General features: G+C 39.4%; 3 protein-coding genes and 1 long non-coding RNA gene across 6 annotated transcripts; 1 reads left to right on the forward strand and 3 right to left on the reverse strand.

Annotated features, from left to right (window-relative positions):
- Window positions 1-7,466: 7,466 nt before the first annotated feature.
- On the forward strand, window positions 7,467-22,316 carry LOC118434334. The gene is made up of 3 exons (XR_004833939.1): window positions 7,467-8,159; window positions 8,280-8,335; window positions 22,178-22,316. It is a non-coding gene; the product is annotated as an uncharacterized LOC118434334 (long non-coding RNA).
- Window positions 8,903-16,408, reverse strand: LOC110843873 (poly(U)-specific endoribonuclease). 2 transcript variants are annotated; one of them, XM_022089923.2, is made up of 5 exons: window positions 15,978-16,408; window positions 12,893-13,144; window positions 11,406-11,544; window positions 10,255-10,711; window positions 8,903-9,268 (listed from the first exon to the last, which is right to left on the reverse strand). In XM_022089923.2, the coding sequence occupies exons 1-5, from the start codon at window positions 16,045-16,047 to the stop codon at window positions 9,035-9,037; spliced, it is 1,152 nt and encodes a 383-aa protein (XP_021945615.1). In that variant the 5' UTR covers window positions 16,048-16,408; the 3' UTR covers window positions 8,903-9,034. The 2 variants fall into 2 exon arrangements, with proteins under 2 accessions (XP_021945615.1, XP_021945616.1); XM_022089924.2 differs by lacking the exon at window positions 12,893-13,144 and having other exon boundaries at window positions 15,978-16,404.
- Window positions 16,578-18,515, reverse strand: LOC110843532 (myosin-1B). Of its 2 annotated transcripts, none has more exons than XM_022089496.2 (6): window positions 18,010-18,513; window positions 17,649-17,903; window positions 17,434-17,561; window positions 17,193-17,368; window positions 17,061-17,128; window positions 16,578-16,971 (listed from the first exon to the last, which is right to left on the reverse strand). In XM_022089496.2, the coding sequence occupies exons 1-6, from the start codon at window positions 18,124-18,126 to the stop codon at window positions 16,810-16,812; spliced, it is 906 nt and encodes a 301-aa protein (XP_021945188.1). In that variant the 5' UTR covers window positions 18,127-18,513; the 3' UTR covers window positions 16,578-16,809. The 2 variants fall into 2 exon arrangements, with proteins under 2 accessions (XP_021945188.1, XP_035703479.1); XM_035847586.1 differs by having other exon boundaries at window positions 16,830-16,971; window positions 17,061-17,123; window positions 18,010-18,515.
- LOC118434331 lies at window positions 18,314-22,865 on the reverse strand. The gene is made up of 4 exons (XM_035847584.1): window positions 22,076-22,865; window positions 20,004-21,969; window positions 19,805-19,939; window positions 18,314-19,742 (listed from the first exon to the last, which is right to left on the reverse strand). Exons 1-4 carry the CDS (start codon window positions 22,100-22,102, stop codon window positions 18,535-18,537), a joined length of 3,336 nt encoding a protein of 1,111 aa, XP_035703477.1. The 5' UTR covers window positions 22,103-22,865; the 3' UTR covers window positions 18,314-18,534.
- Between the last annotated feature and the right edge of the window lie 224 nt (window positions 22,866-23,089).

Consider the following 23,089-nt stretch of genomic DNA (forward strand, 5'->3'; position numbering starts at 1 on the left):
CAGATATATTTACCATGCAGACTTACTGCTAAATATGAATGAAGTATTACTTATGATTTTTTGCATATTTTTAAATTGCGTATTTCTGAAAATGAAGAGTGGCCGTGGGTGGTAGGAAGAGAGACGCAATGGAACAGGAAACAATGAGATTGGGAGCTTTAGTTTTTGCAAAAGTATGAATGATTCATGGAGTGGAACTATGTCTATCTGTATAATTATGTATATAGCATCATAATTATTAATAAAAGCTCTTCTTCGTTCCTGCTAAAAGACGCTGTTAGTCGAGCTGTAGAAAATAATAGAATGAAAATCGTCCATATTATTTATAATGCACTCGCCAATAGCAAAGTAAATAAATCTCACGCATATGCATACTTATTAGTCGACTTGTAATACATTCTTGGCTAATATAAACTTGACTGCTACATGGATTTGCAGTGGTGTCGAAACAGCAGCAGATGAACCAAATTAGTCGTAAAAACTGTTCATATTCCCGGTCTAATGCTGGCTGGAAGGTGATAAGCAAAGCTAGTAGTATAGTTTGTGGGTGGAATAGCATGCTCGTGCATTATCAGTCAAAATTGCGTATTAGCTCTCCGACTTATTAATCTCATGTCAACAAAGTGTTTAAAAAATTGAGCAAGTGTATACACATAATATTCTCATAATATTTTCGGGTGTATGAGATGCCATGAAGATGTGGATGCAATATGCAAATTACCATATTTATAGTCTTATCTGTTGTTTAAGTGTGTGGAAGATTATTGTTGAATCACTGCCAATATAAAAATGTAGACGGATTAAAATAATCTTATTTACACGGAACAGACTCAACTAAATAATAAACTAATTCAAAGCTTTACACAGGTAATTATGTATTCCTACACTTTCAACTGTTGAGTAACGCTGCCCGATTTATGCTTTCGCTCAATAACATTGCAGAGATGTGGAACTGGTCCTGTCTCAACCATGTTATTGAGCACCAAAAGTGAAACTATAAATATGGCTTAAGCGACGAAGATAACGATAAACCACGCGTAACTCGTTTTGCAAACCTTATTATTATGGGACGTATTGTAAGTATTATTGAACTGTTTATTGTGTAAAGCAAAAAATTGAAATGAATGAGATCATTTACAGTTTACGTAATTACGAGATTGCTCTTATCCAACACATGACATCTGTACACACCATTATCTACACCGATATCGCATGTAGACCTGCCTGATGTCACATCGCGTTATCAAGCAATGACGAGGCATCGATAAAGCGTCAAGTTCTGGGGATTCATCCGGAAGCTATGATAAACCGAGGTTGCAAATATGTATGTATTACTATTACGTCGGAATTAGATATGGTTTCATGTGCACTCGATTAATTTCCATACCGCTACAAGCCAAAAGTGCCCGTGGTATTATCAACAACGTCAGAATAAGATAAAACTTGTTCCCTATTCTTACGTAGAAATGTGGTATTGGTTATTGAAATTTTAACCAACACCACATTTTCTTGCGAGTTATTATTAGGCGGGCAAGAATTGAGTTTTCCCCCTGATTGAGTGATTGAGTTTTTAATATTGTGTCGACTATTCAATTAAATTTAACCAACGAGTTACAGAAATGAGTTCAACGAGTCTTCTTATTTTAACGCCGATCCGTCAATGAGGATTTCCAACAATGCATTGTTCAGAGAAAATAAACAAACAATGTTTCAGTACTAAATGTGTGTCCAATAGGATGAATCATCTCAGAAATGGATGGTCATTCACATTTGGTGCTACGTAGTCAGTCCCTCGCCTCGTATGCATATTTATGGAATATGGAAGCAAATCTCCGGCGAGGAATCTGAATAGTTTACTTCATTAGGTTTTATGGATTTGGCCCCAACGCGTTGTTGCAATCCTGAAGCAGGAAGAACAGAGAATCAATAGAAGAATGTCCACCAGGGAAGTCGAAGAGCAACACAAGTTCAAATATATGTATGCACATTCGTTACGTGCATTAAGTCTCAGAGTGCGTTTTCCTTCAAACAAATGTAGCCTTGCTGGCAGTGTGTACTTAAATAAATAGGAGTGAATATTTACTTAAGGACAATGTATTCATAAAGGAAGCATTATGTGAGTGATGTCTGCTCATTGAATAGAAAGCATACAACAGCAGCTCGAAAGCCTGGTTGTTGGGTGTTTGATGCTGCTTTCCCCTCCGGTCTGATCTGATGACTAGTTTATGACTCATCAGCAACGCACTGAAAAAGCATGTTGGTTATTTAATTCATGGAACCCGACAACTGTCCGTTAACTTTTGTTTAGGGTGGCTCTATTATTGTACACACCCGTCAATCTCACTCTAATTTTACGACATGGGTTTCATTTGCCCATAAAGTAAATGCGCTAGATCCCAATCACTTTACCAAATTTGGACATAAATTACACTATTTTCAAGAATTAAATAAGAGTGTTTTATTAAAATAACAGTATTAATTCAGAGCCTGTTACGTAATTAGCACGAAAACTGCAAGTGATGCAGAGGTATATAGAAAGTTTATCAGGCCGATTTACTAAATATTTTTTAATTCCATTTTTTGTTTGATAACTTGGCTTCACGTCATGCATATCTACGTGCCAAAAAGAGCAGTAAATGTTAGACGTAAATATCATCCGTCCGTAATCATAAAACACTCGCCCTTATTTGTAATATATAAGAGCAGTCAATTTACATAACTTTAGCCTGGCCCAGTTAAATGTCAGGTTTGCTCTAATGAAATTTTTGTGAAGAAAAGCCCACGAAATTGGACCATCACAAAAGTATTCAAGGTATGGGCTATCGATTCCAATTATTTGGACAGTCCATATAATAATCCGTGTATACATACGTATGTGGGCAAAATATATAATGGCGAGTTCACATTATTCCACATGGAAGGAATTCCTTGGTTCATTCATCCATTCTTTGTGAACGGAAATGGCAGAACGCAAGACTTGACGAGCAGTGAGTATCGATCCATCGTGTTCCGGTATGCCAATTCTGATATCGCGAATAAATGGCATTCCAAGCGAGAAAACGCTTTGTTCTCTCTCTACTTAGTTTCTGGATTTAGTTCAAGTTCTTTTTCCTGTCCTCCTTTTCCTCTCCTGTCCCAACCGTATTCCAGCCAATAGCTTACGGATAAGCCACGCAATATTATCCACATGCACTATGTCAATATGTGCCATTCTTTTCTTGGGGTGTCTGGTTTTTTGCAATTTTCTTCACTTGCTTGTCACGAATGACCTTGACTTTCCATCAAAGTACAGACGTCCTCTGATTATCTCTCCTGTCCGCCACGGAGGAGTATTTAAGGCGAAAGGACGGAAATTTAATTATTCCATCAGCACAATCTCATTTCCTTCTCCATCCAAATTCCAATAAGTGAGGTTGCCCACTAATTGGCATCTCAGACAGAAGAGTCAAGTACATCGCATTTTTTTATCCTGACTCGACCACCACTACGCCTGTACTACTGTCCATGCACTCTCGAATGAATGAATGAGTAAAGATGTCTGTCATACCATATTCAGTCGTGTAAAGTATGCTCACACATTCTGACTGTGACCAACGGTATGTATGACCAGCAGTAATTTATCATCAATGACCATCTCCAAATTCCATCGTATCATACGTATCTCATCCAACCCTCTTCTTATCAAGTGTGTGCGTGATTCATTCAATTATTACAAAATGCTTGGACAAATATTTCCTCCTCTGGTTTCAGTCGTTTATCTATCTTGCTCCATTTTACTAGAGGAAGTGAGTCCAGCCCATCAGGAAAGGAAATGAACACATCTAAATATTTTACCACATCTTGAACAACCAAATTATCGTATTTGGTTCATTTGCATCCCATCAGTTTAAAGTGCTTAGATTGAACTTCAAACTATAGATTTAGGAGAATACTACATAACAGCAGCATGACGAAAAGCGGAATACTTTATGGCAAAAAGTCAGTCAATCGTCAATGAGAAATATTATTAAGAGACCCTTTGCCCCGTCTTAAATTACAATATCAGTGTTTCCATTCATGCTCATGTTTCAGTAAGTGTGGAGTAAAACAAGAGGGACCTTTATGATTTCACACATCCGTTGGAACTCTTGAGCTCTTTTTCTGGAGATAAGCTCTTCTTCTGTGTGTCCAACCAAGGGCAAAGTAGTCCAAATAAACCAGCACTATAGAAGGAATACGTACTAAAACTGAATGAATTGAATTTCTTGTCCAGAGCTCATTTTATGGCAAATGGCAAACAAGAGACCAATTTCAGAACGGAAATGGCAAAAGGCTCATCTTCGTTCACGAATCCTGGATGGAGACGAGACCCACCAACGGACAGACCCTTTTTCTTCCTTCCTTCCTTGTTGACACAAAGTCATTCATTTTACACAGGACAGGAGGTTGTTTGGCTGGGGTCACTTTTGGGTCACCCATTCATTTGCTGCCGATTCTTAATTTAGTGAATGGCTAAGCCTTGAAGCGGTGAATTAAGCAATAACATTGGTACCAAGAAGTATATACTCAATAACCTAAACGACTAGGTATAATTGCCGAGAAAAGGAAAGGAAGTCCACCCGCTCCGCCCACTCGCCTCAAGTGGTCAAAACTTTGGAAGTAAGACGAACGACGTGTGTTCAACTTTTTTGACTTTTGAGATAAGTAATGGTTCCGCTGCTGGTGAGAGCTTTTAGTTTTTGCTCACCCATCCAGCAAGAATGACGGATGACCAGACAAGGAAAGAATGGACAGAAAGAGTCGAATTTCTCAATAACATTTGTACGCTGAAAGAAATGTACATACATAACTCGTATAAAAATCTGGGCAGTTATCTCACCCTTGTTAGAACACTAAGGATAAGGATTATGTCCATAATAAAGCAATAAGATAACCAACCTCATGGCGAGAAAAGAAAAAAAACGTTAACTAAATATCCGCTTTCTAATCGTACAATTAGCTAAACTGCTTACTGAATGGATTTCCGACCCATTCTTCCGGTTGACCATAAAATATCTTGTGCAATCCAGTATGCACGCGTAAAGAAGGAAACTGACTCCAATAGTCAGTCAGAAATTTCCAGACAGGTTTTCCTGGCCAATCAAACAATCTTTTATCAATATGCGGAATTGGAGCCTCGTGATTTTGTGAAGGGTTATTTACCGCAAAGGTACGACGCGAGTAAATAGTCATGTAGACGTGGTCCTACTTATTTAATATGAGGAAATGGTCGGTAATGGAAGCTGCATTTACTCCGATCCATCCACGAACCAATGATTCATTCATTCATTCGTAACTCAACTTTGAAACTTATCCACTCGCCCGTGAGCATAGGATGATTGTAGGAAGGAAAGGGACAGCTGTTGTGAATTTATGACCCTTCTGTTAACTAAATGCCCCTTCATTCATCCAGCTATTCATAGGAATGAGTTGGATGACGTGTCACCACAAAGGGCTGCTCGGGTTTCGCTAACCAATGTGTTGTGTTAGTCACCATTTTCTGTCAAGGGTTCACCCCTTATTACGAAACACAACACATTTACTCTGCCCGCTGCTTGTTACACACATCCCTTGGTTTAAGTTGGCTAGCTTCGAAGGCCCATATCTACATACAAGTGATCACTCAGCCATGGCACGGACCACGACCACGTGCAAAATCTACATCCAGAATCAGCATCCCCCACAAATGATATATTTCCCATATTTACCAATGAGTCACTGGCCAGGAGGACCGAAACGAGTCCCCGTTTTGAAAAGTCTAACCAAACGCAACACTTTTATTTGTACGAATTTTCAATCTCTCATCCCATAAACAGACCGTCGTTCCGGACGTGTGCCGCCCGTCTCTCTTGTTCATCAGGCTTTTTCCCATTGTTACAATACTCCATCCACTTCCGAGCGAATCTCTAAACATCACTGCGAGAAAAGTGAACAAAACTGTGGATTAGTCATCATCAGCGGCAACATCGATGCCTATATGTGAAAGTGTACAAAATATTGTGGCTCGTAAAGGGCTATTGTTGTCAGCTTGGTGGTACTACATACTGATCCCACGTTCCCATCATGTAATAATGTATGTACATATGCAGGCTGATTGCAGTATTGACAATTTTGTGTCATTTAGATGACGTTCTCCAATCCTGAGAGAACACTCATTAAAAGATTTCTAAACCTCGGTCAGCGTTTGAAGTCGTCAGGGAGCATGGATAATTTGGGGTGAAAACGGGAGGGACTTTAATACAAATGCACACAATGGACTGGATGCGATGACTAAGACTTTTTAGACCGTGCATATTAGCATTCGTCATAATAATAAAAGCCGGATTGAAAGTTATGTTGTTTGAATCTCAGTTTTGCTCTGCTGGAGCTTGTGGAAGCCGACCCGGTTCGATAATGAAATTTTAACGGACATCATCAGAATAGAAGAGCAGGGTGAGCCAGCAGCCGAGTGAGTGCTGCTGCCGAGGGTGAAGGGTTGATCAATTTTATTTAGGAAAGGGATATCCCGGCCAAATGTTACCCGTTCTCATGATGTTTGTGACTGATACGTGTTACTTATTATGACGACGACGATGCGATGATTATTATCGCTTGTGGACTCTTAACTTAATAACTAGGCTCCACACTCAGGGACCATAACCTTTTCCTTCCTTTTTCAATTTGAGTCGTCCGCGGATCTGCATCCTGAATTTTTTGGTCCATGTAAATAAAAATGTGTTTTCTTTCACCCATCAACTGTTACGAGCCGTCAAAAAAGTGCCCTGTGTGCTGTACGTATACATAGCTCATCATACTCGTCATGTTTCCTTTCCTTTCTGCCGTATCCCAAAATCAGTTCATCGTCCGTTATGCTTATCTTATCAGAGGAAAAGGAAGAGGTGAGAAAATTAGTGAGTTTTTAAGGGTGCTCCGTATTCAAGTCATGTACATAACTTTCACTTGAGAGGAAGTGTCAGGTGAGTGTTTGAGTAGGTGGTGGGACTCAACTACCGGGAACCGGACATGGGGAACATCCCGCCCTCCTCTCTCATATCCATTCTGATGTAATTACAATGAGAGAATATTTTTAGAACGAGACTTGCCTAATAGACCCTTAACTTAACCGACAATCAAACAATCAAGTCAACTTGCTGCTCTAGAAATTAGTGGCACTTTGCACGGATTAGTTTCAGACTCGCTGCTTAGTTTCTCAACAGATTGGTGGTGCGGAGCTATTTTTACGGTAGATACGAATCAACGTAGTCGTAGTAAGGGTACAGCAATGAGATTATGGGGACCCTCAAGGCGCTAAGGATGTACAAAAAAGTGATCCGGTCCTTCATTCATCCATCCATCCGAGTGGCAGTCCTTACTTAAACGGGAAGGAAATCACATTATTTACTGGCAACACTTAGCGCATAGTAAACAGGGGTAGTAAAAGTGAACCATTCATGGAAAAGGGACGACGGGCGAGCAAACTTATTTTTGGAGAGGATAGGCAGTGTCGGTTTCCGTTCAGAATATTGCTGGCTTATTTCTATATCTGGCAGATTGTGCTGTTTCCCAGCATGTTCCTCTAAATCCTCCAAATAAGCCAGGGTTAATTGTGTTTGTCCACCAATAACAAAGCAAATATTATGCCACAGTCGATTCTGAATCTGGAAAAGAAGAAGAGCATTGAACAAGCAACGTCGATGAGCAACCAATTCCGGCTCAAGTTCTCTTAGGGCTCACTAAATAAATATGCGATGGCTTCATGCATACCTGTTTCTTATACCTTCCTCCTCCTCCTCCTCTTCTCGCCTACTTACGTACATAAAATCTTGATCCCTCTTTACTTTATCATCGCATCCTCATCAGTGAGACCGAGATTACGAGTACGAGTTAGTTTACACGTGTGTTGCTCAAGTACGTACTATCTGTCCAACTTCATTCATTTCATTCTGGGCATTCTCCTTGCAATGTTGTAGAAAAAAAACTATATACGCAACAGAGCAGAAACTCTTGATGTCAAGGACAAGGACGACCACACATTACACAAGGTGTGGTGTGATGTATGAATGTGTAATATTTTTAGTGATGTGTGCTCCGTTTCACACTTGTCGTGAGTATAAGAAGTCATCCAAAAGATGCGCCATTAACCTTCTGTGCTGGACAATAAGGTAATTGAGTTCTGAGCATTTGCAAAGTTGAGGTAGTACTCGGGCAAGAAGGGTCGCAGTAATAACTGGCTACTTGGCTGAGGATGAGTCATTTTTGATACATATGTCTTAAATTTTCAGAAAGCCACATCTGACCCCTTTCCCTGAAGGTGCAAAACTTATTATTTGGCTAAAAAGTACGTGCATTTAAGTTTAAGATAAATATTTCATACAATTTATATACGAACGGGTCTTCTACGTATGTATATGTACAACGCAGATTGTGCATACATCTTTAGCATTATTTACCTTTAAACAGAAGAGGCTTAATTCTTCAGGGCACTTCAGAAAATTGAACAGCAGGCAAAAATTCTTGGAAATTTATCCCTTTTGTTTAGACACATTAAGTAAACTTGTACATACGTCAGTGAACTTCATGTGATGGGCGCATGGTGCTCATCAAATAACTGCCTCCGGGAAGATTACGCCACGTTTCGTGTGGTTTCACCCGTTACAGCAGCAAAAGGTTGCAATCATCATCGTCATGTGTTGTTGGTTGGTGTTGCTGATCAAGTTCATATACCCATCATACGATAAAGGATCCAACCAAAGTGTACCCAAATGCCGAGATCACCAATTATGATGACACATGGGAATCCCCTACCTTGGATTTACATTCATTATACACATGTATTCACACATCATATTTGAAGCATACTTATTCCCACCGAAAACCTTACATGTGAATCAATACGAACGTTGTATAATTATTATAAATGTTCTTATTTATTTCATTCAATTGCGAAACATGGAACATCAATATTTTAAATTTTTTTGAAAGAATGGAAAACGAATCTCCTCAACACAGAAAACGCATGAGCTGGCATGATTTCCAATCAAATGTCTGGAAAGGCACTGGCCACATATCGATTTCCTAGTCTGTTCATGTAATGAGTTTGAATATTCACATTTTTTCCATTAAGTTTCACTGGACAACGAGCTCCGGGACGGGCATAGAAGCAAACGGTGTACAAAGCAATCTCAAACTCTGGACTTGTTCCAACAAACATGGAACTAATTGGTTTCTCTCTGTTGTTCCAGTCAAATTTGTGCTTCAGAATCTTTCCTTTCTGAAAAGTAACAAACAAAAACGTCAACCTTTAAATTTCATGAAAGAGAAAACAAAATAACATTCTCAAGTCAGTTCATGGAAATCGCATGCACAATTTGCAATGCCATTATTGTCTGAAAGGGGAAAAAGATATAGGACTCTTGATTCCATCCCACGCAGAATATTATTATAAAGCTTCTACGTATGCATATATACGTACTCTTGCATCCTACATGGTGATCATGCAGGGCACAAAGTTAAACGCGTGGGTGGCAAGGAAGAAAATCGTGGAATAAAATTTGTAAATTCTTGATCCATGCAATTGAGCATCACTCAAAATTGTTACTGTTAGTACCACGGCTAATAGTCGGTCCAAGAGCAAAAGTTTCCAGCTTAAAGAAACTTTTTGAAACGAATAACCATTTCGTAACACGAGTAATAGGATCAATCGTAAAAATTTCAATCACATTCTTTGAACTCATACAATCACATGAAAGTTGAGAGCGAATGTGCACTCGTAGAAGTTTATGGAGCTTAGATCAATAGGCGATTATTCGCATTGTCCTTTCCTTCTCCCACTGATTACATTTTAATGCAAGACGAGAGGAGACGGGAGGAGACGGAGGAGGGAGAGAATTTGACCACTTGATAGAATGGGAATAAGCCCCTTGAATGCATCCAATGTATCCCTTTGCGTAGGTGGGAATTTGTTTTCTTTACTTGTCAACTTAAAACCTTTGGTCGCGTCCACGCCACCACATTTACGCAACCCACCGAACCGCTTCAATCATCCCAGCAACAAAATAGGTGAAGCGAAGTGAAATAAGTAAACATCATCTCTTCTGTTGAAACGAGAATGTCCTCAACCAATACAATACGTTTGTGAGGAAAGGCTTTTGGACTTTTTGGGTTTATATATTTCCTTTTCTCCCTTATTGACCTCAGCGGTGGGTGGTTATACACTACGAACTAAACCATTATTCGAATTCATTTCGCTAAACTTACAGCGCCTAAATTCACCACGGTTCCAATCCGACCCCGATAGTTGAGTTTGCTGTTAACTTCCTCCTTACTGAAAAATACCCAGTTATGAAATCCTGACACCTGACCGTTCTTAACTTCGCCGAGGAAAACATGTTCAAATCCGGATGAGCCCAACGTCCTGTTCTCACGAGAATAGAGACCAAACCAAATTTGTTGGACAGCATCTCGGACAGCAGCGTTGTTCTGTCCGCCACCGGATCGTCTGCCAGAGACGATAAGACGTTTATCGAGCAGGAACTTTTCTGCCTTCTTCATCGCTGGCGTTGTCATAATGGCATCAAGAAACTCAGTCTCTTCTCGAACCTCGTCATTGGTCACAACTTCAGGCTGTCCGGTGAGGAAGACGTAATTGTTGTGGAGGGGAAGGAGCTTGGAGATTGTGGGTTTTTGGTACGCCTCCGTACGGACGGTCAGCAATCTGGGGATGAGATATGGAATAAAAGTGGTTTATTTAGAGATAAGTAAGTTTTACTATGGATAAGTTTTGTGGGGCATGATTGTTTCGGACTTGCTTTCTCTTCCGAGTTGAGCGAGCAGAGTCAGCAGCAATCAACAACATTACGTACATTTAATCAATAATATAAGAAGGAGGACGAGTTCTGAGTGAAAAATGAGATCATGCTTTCCTGCACGTCCACGCGGTCTCTCTTTCCCTTCAGCACAACCTCCGCAAAATCGTGCATCATTGAGCACAATCAAGAATTCGCTCAAAAAAGTACGTCCATATTTATTTATGTTTGCCAACAAATCAATCCTTCCCCACAATTACATCCCACCCACAATCCGTATCATCCACTTCATCTAATTTACTTTAGTAGACAAACTGTATCACTATGTATAGTCGAAAATTCGAACTTGATTATATACGGCTGGATCAAAAACTATATTAGGAAATTCTCTATAATGCTCGCTGCTATAATCCCAATAGGAATTATGAAAAGAGCTCTGATTGGCAGGGATAGCCGCTTTGACAGCCAAAGTTAACGAATATCTGAATCATTTTCCAATGAAAAACATCCGGTCGTTTCTACTGACGGCTGTGATGATTGACACCTTTATACGTATGACAACAAATTGGTTGGCTATAGATATGCATTGTTATACAAACTTACGGCTCTGGAGCAGCATCTTTGGTACAAGAGAAGCAGGTTGATCCCTGTGTGTTGAGGGAGACGAGGGACCCACAGTTATTCACATCGTTGGACAGGATGTCCTCTGAGAAAGTCGCTAACTCAACGTCTGTCACCGTCGCTGTGAGAGATTAATACAACAAAACCATTATACGCACCATTAGATTCCATTACGAATCACATCAAAAAGTCATTGTAAAGGTTGACATGTAGAAATTGAGACATTTCTTCCAAATTTTCCCAATTCAATGGGAAAGCCAGCGAGGCAAATGCATGTGTAGGATGTTGTGTATGATAAGTATTATACGTGTTTACGTGAGCAATACGTGTCTGCCTGACTACCTGCAATATTCCGGAAATATGGCGAGATGAGGAAAGGATGTAAATAATCAATGCAAATAAACCCAGATTTACATTTACAAAAGGAGATTTATGAGTCAGCATGAAAAAACGTCAACTTTGACTGGCCGTATATGTGGATCAACAAAAGTTTTTTCCAGCCAGGAATTGGTACACTAAATCCGCTTCATTCTTATTCCATTCCAAAGATTTCTTATAGCTGCAACCTACGCCTGATTGATTCCCAAACCTACGCACATATGTACATAATATCTCCCAAAAGACTTTCATTGCATATTCCCAAAATAACTCCTTCCAGACGACGAGATATGAGGCATCTTCGGGCGTAATGGTTCTGAAACGTATTTTTAAAGCTCATCTATGTATGCAGCCATTTTTTATCTAAAAAAGAAAGCAAGTTATATAAAGTTCATATTCAGCTACTGACATTTGCAATCAGCGGACTTTGTTTGGCCTACATCAGACAAGCTTGATGAGTGGTATCTTCATAGTCTCTGTTTACTTATCTGTATTTTTTGTTTAAAAACCCTCAAGCAAACATCACAGTTATAAAAATCTGCTGAAACAGCAAGACTGAGACTAAATTAAATTAATGATGCTTCGGTCTCAATTAGTTATTTAGTAAAAGACTGCTGAAGGAAGGCCCACGCGCCACAAGGCAGGCATTCATGGGACAGTCAGCAGCTCTTCAGAGACCTTATTAGTGCAGTTGCTCTGGTCGTATTTGAAGATAAGACACCTGAACACACTCGCTCCCATTTTCACGGAATGGGTGAAACCTTACGCCAACGAAAAGCAGATGAAAAGGTTGTGTAGGCAGAAAATCAATTTCTCGGCCCACACGTTCCGAGCTGCATCTGCACTTAAAAAGTTTATCAGACTTATGACTTATGTTAAGCTCTTCGTTAAGCTTGGCTTTCACAGACTTGCGACAGAGAAAACCTCGATGAAATGTAAAAGTGTAGATCCTTTAAACTTGGTGGACAATAATAAAGTGGTTAACGAAGTTGCAGTGCGAACTAACTACGCTGAGGTTGAGATGTGTAGGTGCGAAGAGGAAAGTTTTAGTAGAATTTTTATTAGGTGCTAAATATATCGTAAGTATTTACCCATTCTTGCACAATGGTCTTTGACATCGTCACAGCAGTCGTCATACTTGTCACATTTTGAGTTACACTGACAAGGAAGGTCATCGTCATAAGATAAATTACAACGTCCACGGCAAGTCAAGCAAGTTCCGGAATAGTCAGAGCAGCAGTCATTGTACTCCTGACATTTTTGGTTGCATTGGCACGGAAGTTCTGGATTGTGTCCAGTTGTGTCACATCGGTCAGCACAGGAAGTGTACGTTGTGAAGTCAACTTTGGGAATTAATTTTTAACAAATTCACTGTATGTAGGACATGCTATGCACATGGATAAATAATTAATTATTACAGTTCATATACAGAAGCACAGTGAGAATAAGCTTAGTCGTCGTCAACTTAATCGAAAGGTACATACACACAGTTGGGGGATATTTATGTAGGTAGTCGTCGTATCACTTGCAATGGTGCTGATGTAGTCGGTTTCATAATAATTGTTCTAGTCAACCTTTCCTGCGGCGATGTGAAATGAGTGCATACAAACACACACCGAGTTCGAAAATTGGATAAAGTTGACAATCCGTAAACGTCCGTTACATAAACACCACGGGGCAACTTTATAAAGCAACTATTTGCGTAGCTTAATTTCAACTTCATCATAATCGTCCTTGGTGGGTTTTGCCTTTGTCATCAAAAGCACATCAATATGCCAAAATCTTGTCTCTCCCGTCCTCATTTCCTTTTAGCTCTCAAAGTGGAAACCTTTCAAGAAATGTGTGATGATGATTAATGCATGTGGGCCCCGAATATCTTATCTGCATATAAGATATTCGGGGATGGATACATGTGGGATGGATTTGAGAGGAAGACCAGGACGTGGCCCACGTCTGAGCAGTCAACCGAGGTTGCGGAAACATGACATTGCATCATTATGAAAGTGACAGGTGTCCATCCAACGATTAAATTATTACCAAGAAAGTTGGTTTGCACACACATTTGTTGTACTGGATGGTACTACCTGTCTCTCTGCCTCGTGTCAAGAAGGAGAGCAAACATCTTACGCAAATCTATGTAGCACTGCGGCCATATAAATAATGCATACGTACGTATATTCAAGTGCCCATCTAAATACGCATGCGGAATTGACAGAAGGTGGTTGCAAAAAAGGGTTTCCAGATATTTCGAATAATTAATTCTTCCACTTGGGTAGACTTCGCCTTTCACTCTAACAGCCACCAACCACGCATCGTGTTTTATTCATATGCATGCGTCAAGTAATTAAATCTTGATTAGAATATTATGTTTTTAACGAGATATTCGGAGTGAGAGGCAGCAAGGGTTTTCATGTCTCTCTGTCATTCAGCAACGTATTCAGGAAAAATTGGTTCCCAACAAGAAAAATACCCCTTCTGTTGAACGCCCACGCGTCAATCCCAAGAACATTATTGTCTACTTTCTCTGCGCGATTGCAGCTACAAGTTAAACTACGGGATGAATTGGAATGACTGACTTTCTCCTCTCTTGTAAACATAGTTGTTTATCATCATAATAATGTGTTGCTGACTGACTTCCTTCCCACGTTCGGTTTCTAGCACGGGGACAAAAAGGGTTAACCAAATACGTCCCTAAACTTTGAAAACAAGCTGTCAAATTGTTAAAACTTTGTAATTCGGGGAGTCAAAATCAAGACAGGTTAAACTTTAGGGTAAACTATAGCAGTTATCAGTATAATGACAAAAGCATAAGTAATGCCAACCCACATGTGCATGAACCCAGTCAACTAAAAGCTTCAAAAAAGTTGATACTAGTACGATTTTACAGTGTAATTTCATTGTTGGTCGTCACATTATTATTTTCTAAGTAGATGGTAAACAATGCAGTTACTCTTATTTATTTTGGGGCCTTGTTACATTACGTGGTTATGGTTGAAGACCTGCAGGTCATTCCTACGATATTTCCTCACGCCTCCGTACTTTCTCCACTCAAGTATTTCTGAGATATTATGACAATGGAGAAACTCGAAACTGGGAACTCATCGGTTCTGCTGGAACCTTTTCTTATCAGGAAAGTTTCACTTATTGCTTATGTAGCCCCATTGGCTTCGTATCTGGCATTGTAAACCGAAACAAGACCATTTATTACTACTGCGTCGCATAGTCTGTCAGCAGCTCCATTTTCCCAGCCTCACTTTCCCCTCCATCGCATCGCCCACTCCTTTTCACCTCTCGTCCTCGTCTCTCTTCTTGTCTCTCTCGAAACTCGACGACTTTTTCACAAATCAATGCTCCACATTTTTTCCCGAGTGAGTAGCACCTGCCCATTATTACATTCCATAATCGCTCATCCATCTGAGGAAAATTCAGCGACAGCCTCTAGTGAGTCAATCATTGCTAAAATAAGTCTTCCATTTGTAACAAAATTAGGAGGATTAGGGTGTCGGTTTCCAGAAATTGAAATATATATAGAACAAATGCTGTTCATGAGCACGAATAAGCATTATTTTCACGTCATATTATGTTGCAAATGGTATGTACAGAACGGTAATAAATAATGACACTGTTCGCCCACTCTTTAATTTTATCGGCATACTAATCCTGGACAAGCGGTTTGAATTCAAGTACCACCCTCGTTCCTGAAAATGGGAATTGCGTCTAAATTGTCCCACTTTCTCGTCTGTACTTTGCTCTCTCTGATATAAATACCATTACGTGAACCCAGTCAGGAACGACACTGATGAGTTTCGAGTGAGTGGAGAGACTGGGAGAGAACGAGAGAGGAGAGATTACTTGCTTTCACTCGTTTTCCCTTCTTTCGCCTCTTTAACTGTGCAAACTTTCACTAATGATTGACTTCTGAGCACGTGGATTACGAAATCCTTTCACCTCTCTCAAAGGTGTAATGTAACAAATTGCTGACGATGTTGTAAAATGTGTCACTTGCATAGAAATTCAAGCTTCTCCATGTTCAACCCACACGCTTATAAGCACGTACCCATTTTATTTCCAACTAAATTCGGAAATTGCCAACTGGAGAGCAATTTCAACATGGGGCCACTCTGACACTCGGCATTATATAAATATAAAATAAAATACATATTAATGAAAACTTACCGGGAACTGCGCAAGTGGCGAATGGTATTGCTACCAGCAAAAAAACGGGCAACGCTATAAAACTGGTCATTGTAATCTCCAGCCAGTAGGCAGCTCAAATTCTTACAAATTCTAAATTCTTATCACGTTTTTTTTGTTCTCGAGGATTTAAGTATTTATATGTATATTAGTAATTAAAGTGAAATAAACTTGAAAGTTATCAATTTTTCACACTACTTTGTGAGCTAAACTTTAACACCAACTAATTTATGAATACAATAGCCACAGTGTATTCATATGTATGATGAATTGAAAAACTCATGAGATCAATCATGCGCAACCTGATAAGATTTCTTTTCAAATTATTTTATATAATAAATTAATCAGCGAATGACGAAGATTTTGACCTCCTTTAACAGATGACTGCTGTTCTGGTTTGGTTAGTTTACATCTTTACATAGTTTGACGTATATGCATACAGATGTTTGGATGTAGGGGAATTACATATGTATGTACATGCATGTTGGTAAAGATTGTTAGAGACAAGATAGAAACATGTATAGAGTATATGCCATCAAGAGGCCCATCTATTAATTCAACCCCTTGCGTACTCACTGTAGATATATTTATGCAAATAATTTATTTCTAGTTTTTAGCAATGACTAATCACTTACATCCTTAGACATGAAGGTCACTTAAATTTCGTGTTAAATAAAAATTAGCAATTAATTAATTCATACAACACAGGTGTTCTGCTACTACATACTTAAACTAAATAGACATTGACCAACTATACATGGCCTAACTATTTTTACTACCATTTACAAAAATCAGGAAATACGTTTTAAAAAAATTATTTATGCAATGTAAGATTAGTTACGTCCCTCATAATTTCGTCGTGGAGAAGGGGAATACGTTTAAAAATATCTGCATTGACATCATCTCTTATATCGTCATTAATTGAAGAAACGAGAACATTGAAGCCACTGTGAAGATCTTTGTTTTCGACAATTAGCTACATAGAATATTAAAATGCATGCACATTAGTTAAATATTTCGAAGGCATATATTAAACGCCACTGATTATTTATAAATTTGTTATACCTTGTTAACTAACTGTTCAGTCTTGGCTTGGAGCTCCCGATTTCTCAGTAGCTCTGCGTTGTTCTGAACTAAACGAAAATCTGCAGTTAGTATTGTCAAGAAATGTGTAACTGACCTTAATGCATGTAGGACCTAATTCAGCCTTGACTCGAATTATTTCTTGCTCCAACTCTTTAATTCGAGACTCGGATATAACTTGAGCTTTCTCCCTGAATTTCAAGTTCACGGCCATTACTTTCACCTGCTTTTCGGTTTGCTCAACGAGGGAAGAGTAGGCTAGTTTTGCTTTTTCGAGTTCATCAATTCGCCTGCATAATAGATAGTTTGCTATTAATTATTATTCAATTTCAATTCTGAGGTATTTCCTACGTACTTTTGAATATCTGTCATGTTATCCTTATGACGCTTAAGATAAGCCACGATTGACAATCTATATTGTTCGATTCCATTGTGTTGTCGAGCAAAATCTTCCACCTTTCGAATGGCCTCTGTTTTTTCGAGCTAAATATTTTAAAACCAACCTCGTAAAAGTAGAGTGACAGTATCCCATATTTGAGCCAAACCCTATGAAATTTTCGAAAATATTACCTCGACCGTTTTGAGCTGTTCCTTTAACCACACGGCTTCCTTCTTTGTAGCTTCAGCTTGTCTCTTCCAAGTCTCCACTTCGCATTTAATTGAATACGTTTTTGTATTGAGTTGCATATTGTTCTTTTCCAAGTCCGTTATGTAGTTTTTGGAATCTTGCTCCCGAGACGCTTTTTCTGATACGAGTTGCAGCTCCAATACTCGCTTTTCTTCATGTAATTTCACCACTGTTGACCGCATTACATTCAAGTTTCCCTAAAATAAAATATGCTGAAAATTATAAAAATCCTATGATAAAATATTAGGACGAATAAAAAATATCGAAACGTCAAATCAAATTCAGATGCTTGTTCTTACTCACCCTCAACATTGCAACTTCTTCCTTTTGAGAATAAAAATCTCGTTCGAACTGACCGAATTCTTCAGTAGACCCAAACTGACTCTTCAAAATTTGCAAAAAATTGGTCGAAGACTCCATTTTGTTGCAATTGTTAAAGAAATTCAAAATTTTTATTGCAATTACGTGCAATTTTTATGATAAAAACTTTAACCAAACGTAAATAAAATAATTTTTTAGAGGGGCTCTTGCCGACCCACGACCAGCTTGTAAAGTGTGCTTCTCTGTCCGAAGGAAAAAATAATTTGTGCAAGGTCAATGAACTCGGTATCTTTCTACGATCTAAAACACTTTATTATTTTAAAATACAAACCAATATGGACTTATTTAACTAATTAAAATGTATCCGATAAGTCAATGTCCTACATATGTCATCATGTGTAACGTCAAATGATAATTTTGAATATAATTCAGTTAAAGTTTGCAGAAAATTTAACGTCGTCTCCTGTTTTTTCTAACTCGAGCCTGATATTTAATGCTGGGCTCATACTATCTCAGAATTTGATTAGTTTCTAAACCTTCGTTGGCCAACTTATTAATGTTCTCCTTGTGATTTGACTCTGTCACGAAATGTCCCAACCTTTGAATGGAAGTTGAGGACATTCTTTTATCAGGAAGAAGATTCCATTTTTGCAATAATTTTTTGAGCTTGTCTTTCCGACTTTGTATTAAAATTTTGAGCACTTCCCTGTCATGATTGGTTAGGAGAGTAGACGTAGATCCCATTTTTGAGCCAAGGTCAAAACCAAACTCGTAGGCGTTGGTGACGGTTTGTGGACGGAATAGCTGATCATCTTTATATATTCGATTTGCCTCGTTCTGAAGGTCGATGGGATGTGGTCCGTAGGGTGTTTTTAGTATAATCGGTGGTGGTGGGGGTATGTATTCGGGGTGGAATTGGTGAGATGGTGGGGGCAAGGTAGCACCCTCGTATAATTTATTGGTGTCTGATGAGCTGTACTTGTGGTCATCATGATACGAACTGTGGTGCTTGTGGTGGGGTTTCAAATATTTGTAAACAGGATACGGTTTGGGGACTGGTATTGGTACCGGGACTCTGATGTATTTTGGCTTTTTCTTGACCCAGTAGATTTTCCAGAGCAGTGGAATCATCGCTAAAGCCAAGGGGACCAACTTTAGAGCAACCACCAACGCCACTGGCATGTATTTCAGGGCCAAGTAGTAGAGGAATTTCTTCTTCATAATGTCATAAAGATCCACATCAAATTTGACATCAAACCAATATTCCTTGGGGTGTTTGAATAACTGTGCGATTGGGGCTGCGATACTGGACATAACGTTGGCTATTTTCTTCTTCTTTTTTGCTTTGATCTTCTTCTTAATCCCTTTCTTAATTAGGCCTTTAACCAGGAGAGACTTGAGTTTTCTTTGAGGTTTCTTGGTATTTTTTTTGGTACTGACTTTGGGCGACTTTGTAGTATGAGCTTGAACTTGAAGGTTGTTAGTCCGATGGTTGGTCATTGTATTATTTATTTGTTGAGCAAGTAGTTGAATAAGTTGGGTTGTGTTTATGTTAATATCTGGAGATTGATTTGGGGATGAGTGAACAGTGTTTAGAAGTGACTGATGACCAGCGGCACCAGTTTTCTTCTTATTAAGGTATGAAATCAGGATAGCAGCTGAAGCCAAATCGGCCAAGAATTGCTGGTGTCCAACTTTTTCCGGTGAAAAGCTGTCTAATCAAAGGAAGCATTGATGAATTGATCCTTCCCACTGTACGGTGAATTGTGGTACGTACCTGTCCATGCAATTGGGGACGGGCGTGTTACCGGTGGGTCAGACTCGTGCTCAACGGGTGTAGGGAGCTGGATATCTTGGACTGACAGCAGCAGATTGTAAAGTTGTTGCCAAGATTGTTCATCAATAGACGTCTCTGCAAAGTTAAATTAATTTTTTGCAATAATGCAAAAGTAAGTAAAACTTTGCTAACACATTACCTTTAGTGTCAGAGTCAATAACTTGAGGTCTGTAACTGGATGACACCTGATGGTCAACTTTTAACATGTGGGAATTTGCAGGAAATGACTGGGCACCATCTGTAGTGATCCCAAACTCCAAAGTAGGCCGGTATGTCATGTCGTCTAATTCTGGCGTTGCTGGACTTTTTCTATCCATTATGACATAGTTCACATACTTTTTCTCCTGGTGTGGCAATGACGCTATTGGTTTTGCAATTTGCTCGGTTATTTCGTGACCATAGTTGATTTTTAGTGTTGGTTCACTGTTGTAATAGTTGGGTGTGTCAAATATGTTGAAATTATTCTTCTGATTTTCATTAAATTCTGAAATAGCGGAAGCGACAACATCCTGAACAGAAATCGGAATTTCGTCAAGATTCAAAATTGACCCATTCTCCAATTGGAAGCTGTCCAAAGCTGATCCGGCCGGGATCACATTTTCATTCACCAGCGTCAACTTCCCATTGTTATAGTTCCAAATTTTGAAGATCAACCCTCCGCCGTGAAAATCATTACTTGCAGTTGTCTCCGTGTTTTGATGATCGGCACCACTGCTGCTACTGCTCGTTGAAGATATGAAATGGTTTATTATAGGTTTGTACCAGATGTTTGTGAATGGTCGGGTCAATGACGACAAGGACGATGCGGAGGAGGATGGAAGTTGCCCTTGTAAACTCGCAATTTCACTGGGTTTGACTTGATGGTAGTTTTCAAAGTGGGGGCGGATATGAACATGTTGCGGGACTGTCGTCGGTGAAAATGGTTTAGGTTTGTAAGAACTAAACCCGAAAAAACTTTCATCATATGCGGACGATAAGTCTGGAGTTTTACTAAATGAGGATTCTGTCGGAGATGGTGAAGCTGGCGTGTCAAAGTCTAAATGTGCTATTGTGTAACTTGGAGGTGGCGTAGTTTTTACTCTCGTCTTAAATGGGAAATGGTTGTGAATATGCGATGTTGTTGGCCTCTGGGTGGACCCCAAACCCCAATGTGGTCTCTTCTTGACCTTTGTTCTCGTGGGTGGGAGTGGTGAGCTGGGGTACAACTGATCAACAGCTGGACGGATTGTCACCGTCAATGTTGGTACCTTTTTCCAGGGGTTGGACCTCTCTGAATCTTCAGAGGCAATACTTTCCCCTTCCTCATATCTTGTAGCAGGATCAATATAAGAAGGCGTAGTAGTTTTGGTGCGGGTGGTAGTCGTCATTGGTGTGGTTATGATTTCCGGTCTGGGTGTGCTTTTAAGATCTGGAGTTGAATGGTGCAAATTATGCGATTGATAGGGAGCTATTTCATATTGAAACCCAACACCGTAATTGTTTTGCTTAATTACTGGGCCAGCATCATCAGGATGACCTTTCCATGCCAAAATATCATCGCGTTCATCATCTTCGTCTTGTGAGAAGACTTTCCCCTGATTTTCTGTACCTTTATCCTTATATGTAGAATTGCTGTTTCTTTCCACAAATGGGACACTGGTCGTAACAGAAGCAGTGGGCACTACTTTCTTGTGTGTGATACTTGCGTCTCTCTTGCTTTGCGTGGTGTCACCGCTCTGATTTTTATGGTTCTGGTCTGCCTGATACGGCACCCTAATTTTCTTATTTGTATATCGTTTTCGAAAATTTGAGTTTAATTTGGGTACTGAGGACAACTTGGAAGAAGAATTAGTAGTTGGTTTTTCGTGTGCATAATGATTATGAGACCATGAATGCTGCGTGGCATTATTATCGCCATGTCTGGGTCGAACTGTGGCACGACTCTGCTTGATATTCAAAACCTTTTTGAAAAAATTTGCACTTGGCCACGGTCTAATCGTCGATGTCGATGCTATTCTGTCATTATGCTGAACATTGGGTTGATCTCTTAAGTCATCCGCAGTTAGATGCGTTACGCACAGAAAATTTGAAATTAATATGGCAGAGCAGATATGGCGAAGGTTTGTCTATTCAAAAAGTTAGAAACACCACATAATTATTCATAAACAAGTAATATTAGATGCTTAATTTTCTGAATTCCGTAAATGAAGTAATATGTTTTGTTAGTCTTACCTTGACACACTTGTTGTATTTCATCATATTTTTATTTTCATTGGTTTACTAAGCATTGATTAAAGTTTCGTTCATGACAAATTTGACAATAAATTATTGCAGACTTTAATAGTCTACTAAATCGGGCACTGGAAGCAACTCAGGACTCGACGACGCCGGAGTCAAGCCTCTCAGAACCACGGCTGGAAGAAGGAAAAGTCCGAAACCTGCCAATGGTAGCAATAGCGACGCAACTGCGGTTACAACTGGCCCCATCACAAAGGTCGCAACGCCAGCCACCAGAATCAGCACTGGAAGCACCCCAAATACCAACAAGAGCAAAACTCCGTTGGGAGATGAACTGTAATTATCTGTGACACCGATGGAGACCGTCGCCAAATTTTGCACAGCACTTTGAATGAGTTGTGAATATGCAGAGTTTCTAAGCGTCAATCTTTGTGGCCGGCGGCGGCGGCGAATGGGCCTTCTTCGTCGTCTTCTGACTCTATTCCTTCCTCGTCCACGTAACCTTCGCCGTATTCTCAAAATTTGAGCCACATTTCGACCTTTCCAAATTTCTTTGTGGGTAACATTTCCACTTTCACAACTTGAAATACGATACAACACACAAAACCATGAATTGGTTGTGGGAGCAATTTCATATTCAAAATTTGACCTCCCTGTACTCGTGTATGTTATTGTAAACAAATTGAATGAGATGATGCTTATCAGAAGTAAGTTCTTGATAAAATTCCACATTTCCTTAGTGGAAGCATGTTTGAGTCTGAATACTAACTGAATTATTCGTATAATGATTAAATATGACGTTCAAAAATTTGGTATCTGCACGTCAGAACGATCAAAGTAAAACTGAGCAAATTAGTGGCAGCAATATGCATACATATGAAAATTGTTTGTGACAATTAAAACGGTGAACAAATAAAAGTATTGTCGTTGTTTTATCTTTGTGTATTTTACATATGCAGAAAAACAGAACATGACGGCAACTTCAGTATGTATTACGTGCACACACGC

The sequence above is a fragment of the Folsomia candida genome, unplaced genomic scaffold, assembly GCF_002217175.1.
Source record: "Folsomia candida strain VU population unplaced genomic scaffold, ASM221717v1 Fcan01_Sc002, whole genome shotgun sequence".
Taxonomy (NCBI): domain Eukaryota; kingdom Metazoa; phylum Arthropoda; class Collembola; order Entomobryomorpha; family Isotomidae; genus Folsomia; species Folsomia candida.

Excerpts from the sequence above, each read along its gene's own strand:
- LOC110843873 (XM_022089923.2), bottom strand. The coding sequence starts at position 16,047 with ATGACCAGTTTTATAGCGTTGCCCGTTTTTTTGCTGGTAGCAATACCA. Across the intron at positions 13,145-15,977 it reads CGCCACTTGCGCAGTTCCCG|TTGACTTCACAACGTACACT; the intron begins GTAAGTTTTCAT and ends TAATTCCCAAAG. Across the intron at positions 9,269-10,254 it reads CCGTGGTGAATTTAGGCGCT|AAAGGAAAGATTCTGAAGCA; the intron begins GTAAGTTTAGCG and ends GTTACTTTTCAG.
- LOC118434331 (XM_035847584.1), bottom strand. The coding sequence starts at position 22,102 with ATGATGAAATACAACAAGTGTGTCAAG. Across the intron at positions 19,940-20,003 it reads TATTGACTCTGACACTAAAG|AGACGTCTATTGATGAACAA; the intron begins GTAATGTGTTAG and ends TTAACTTTGCAG. Across the intron at positions 19,743-19,804 it reads GTCCCCAATTGCATGGACAG|ACAGCTTTTCACCGGAAAAA; the intron begins GTACGTACCACA and ends TCCTTTGATTAG.
- LOC110843532 (XM_022089496.2), bottom strand. The coding sequence starts at position 18,126 with ATGGAGTCTTCGACCAATTTTTTGCAAATTTTGAAGAGTCAGTTTGGG. Across the intron at positions 17,562-17,648 it reads AACAGCTCAAAACGGTCGAG|CTCGAAAAAACAGAGGCCAT; the intron begins GTAATATTTTCG and ends TAAAATATTTAG. Across the intron at positions 16,972-17,060 it reads CTGAACAGTTAGTTAACAAG|CTAATTGTCGAAAACAAAGA; the intron begins GTATAACAAATT and ends TATTCTATGTAG.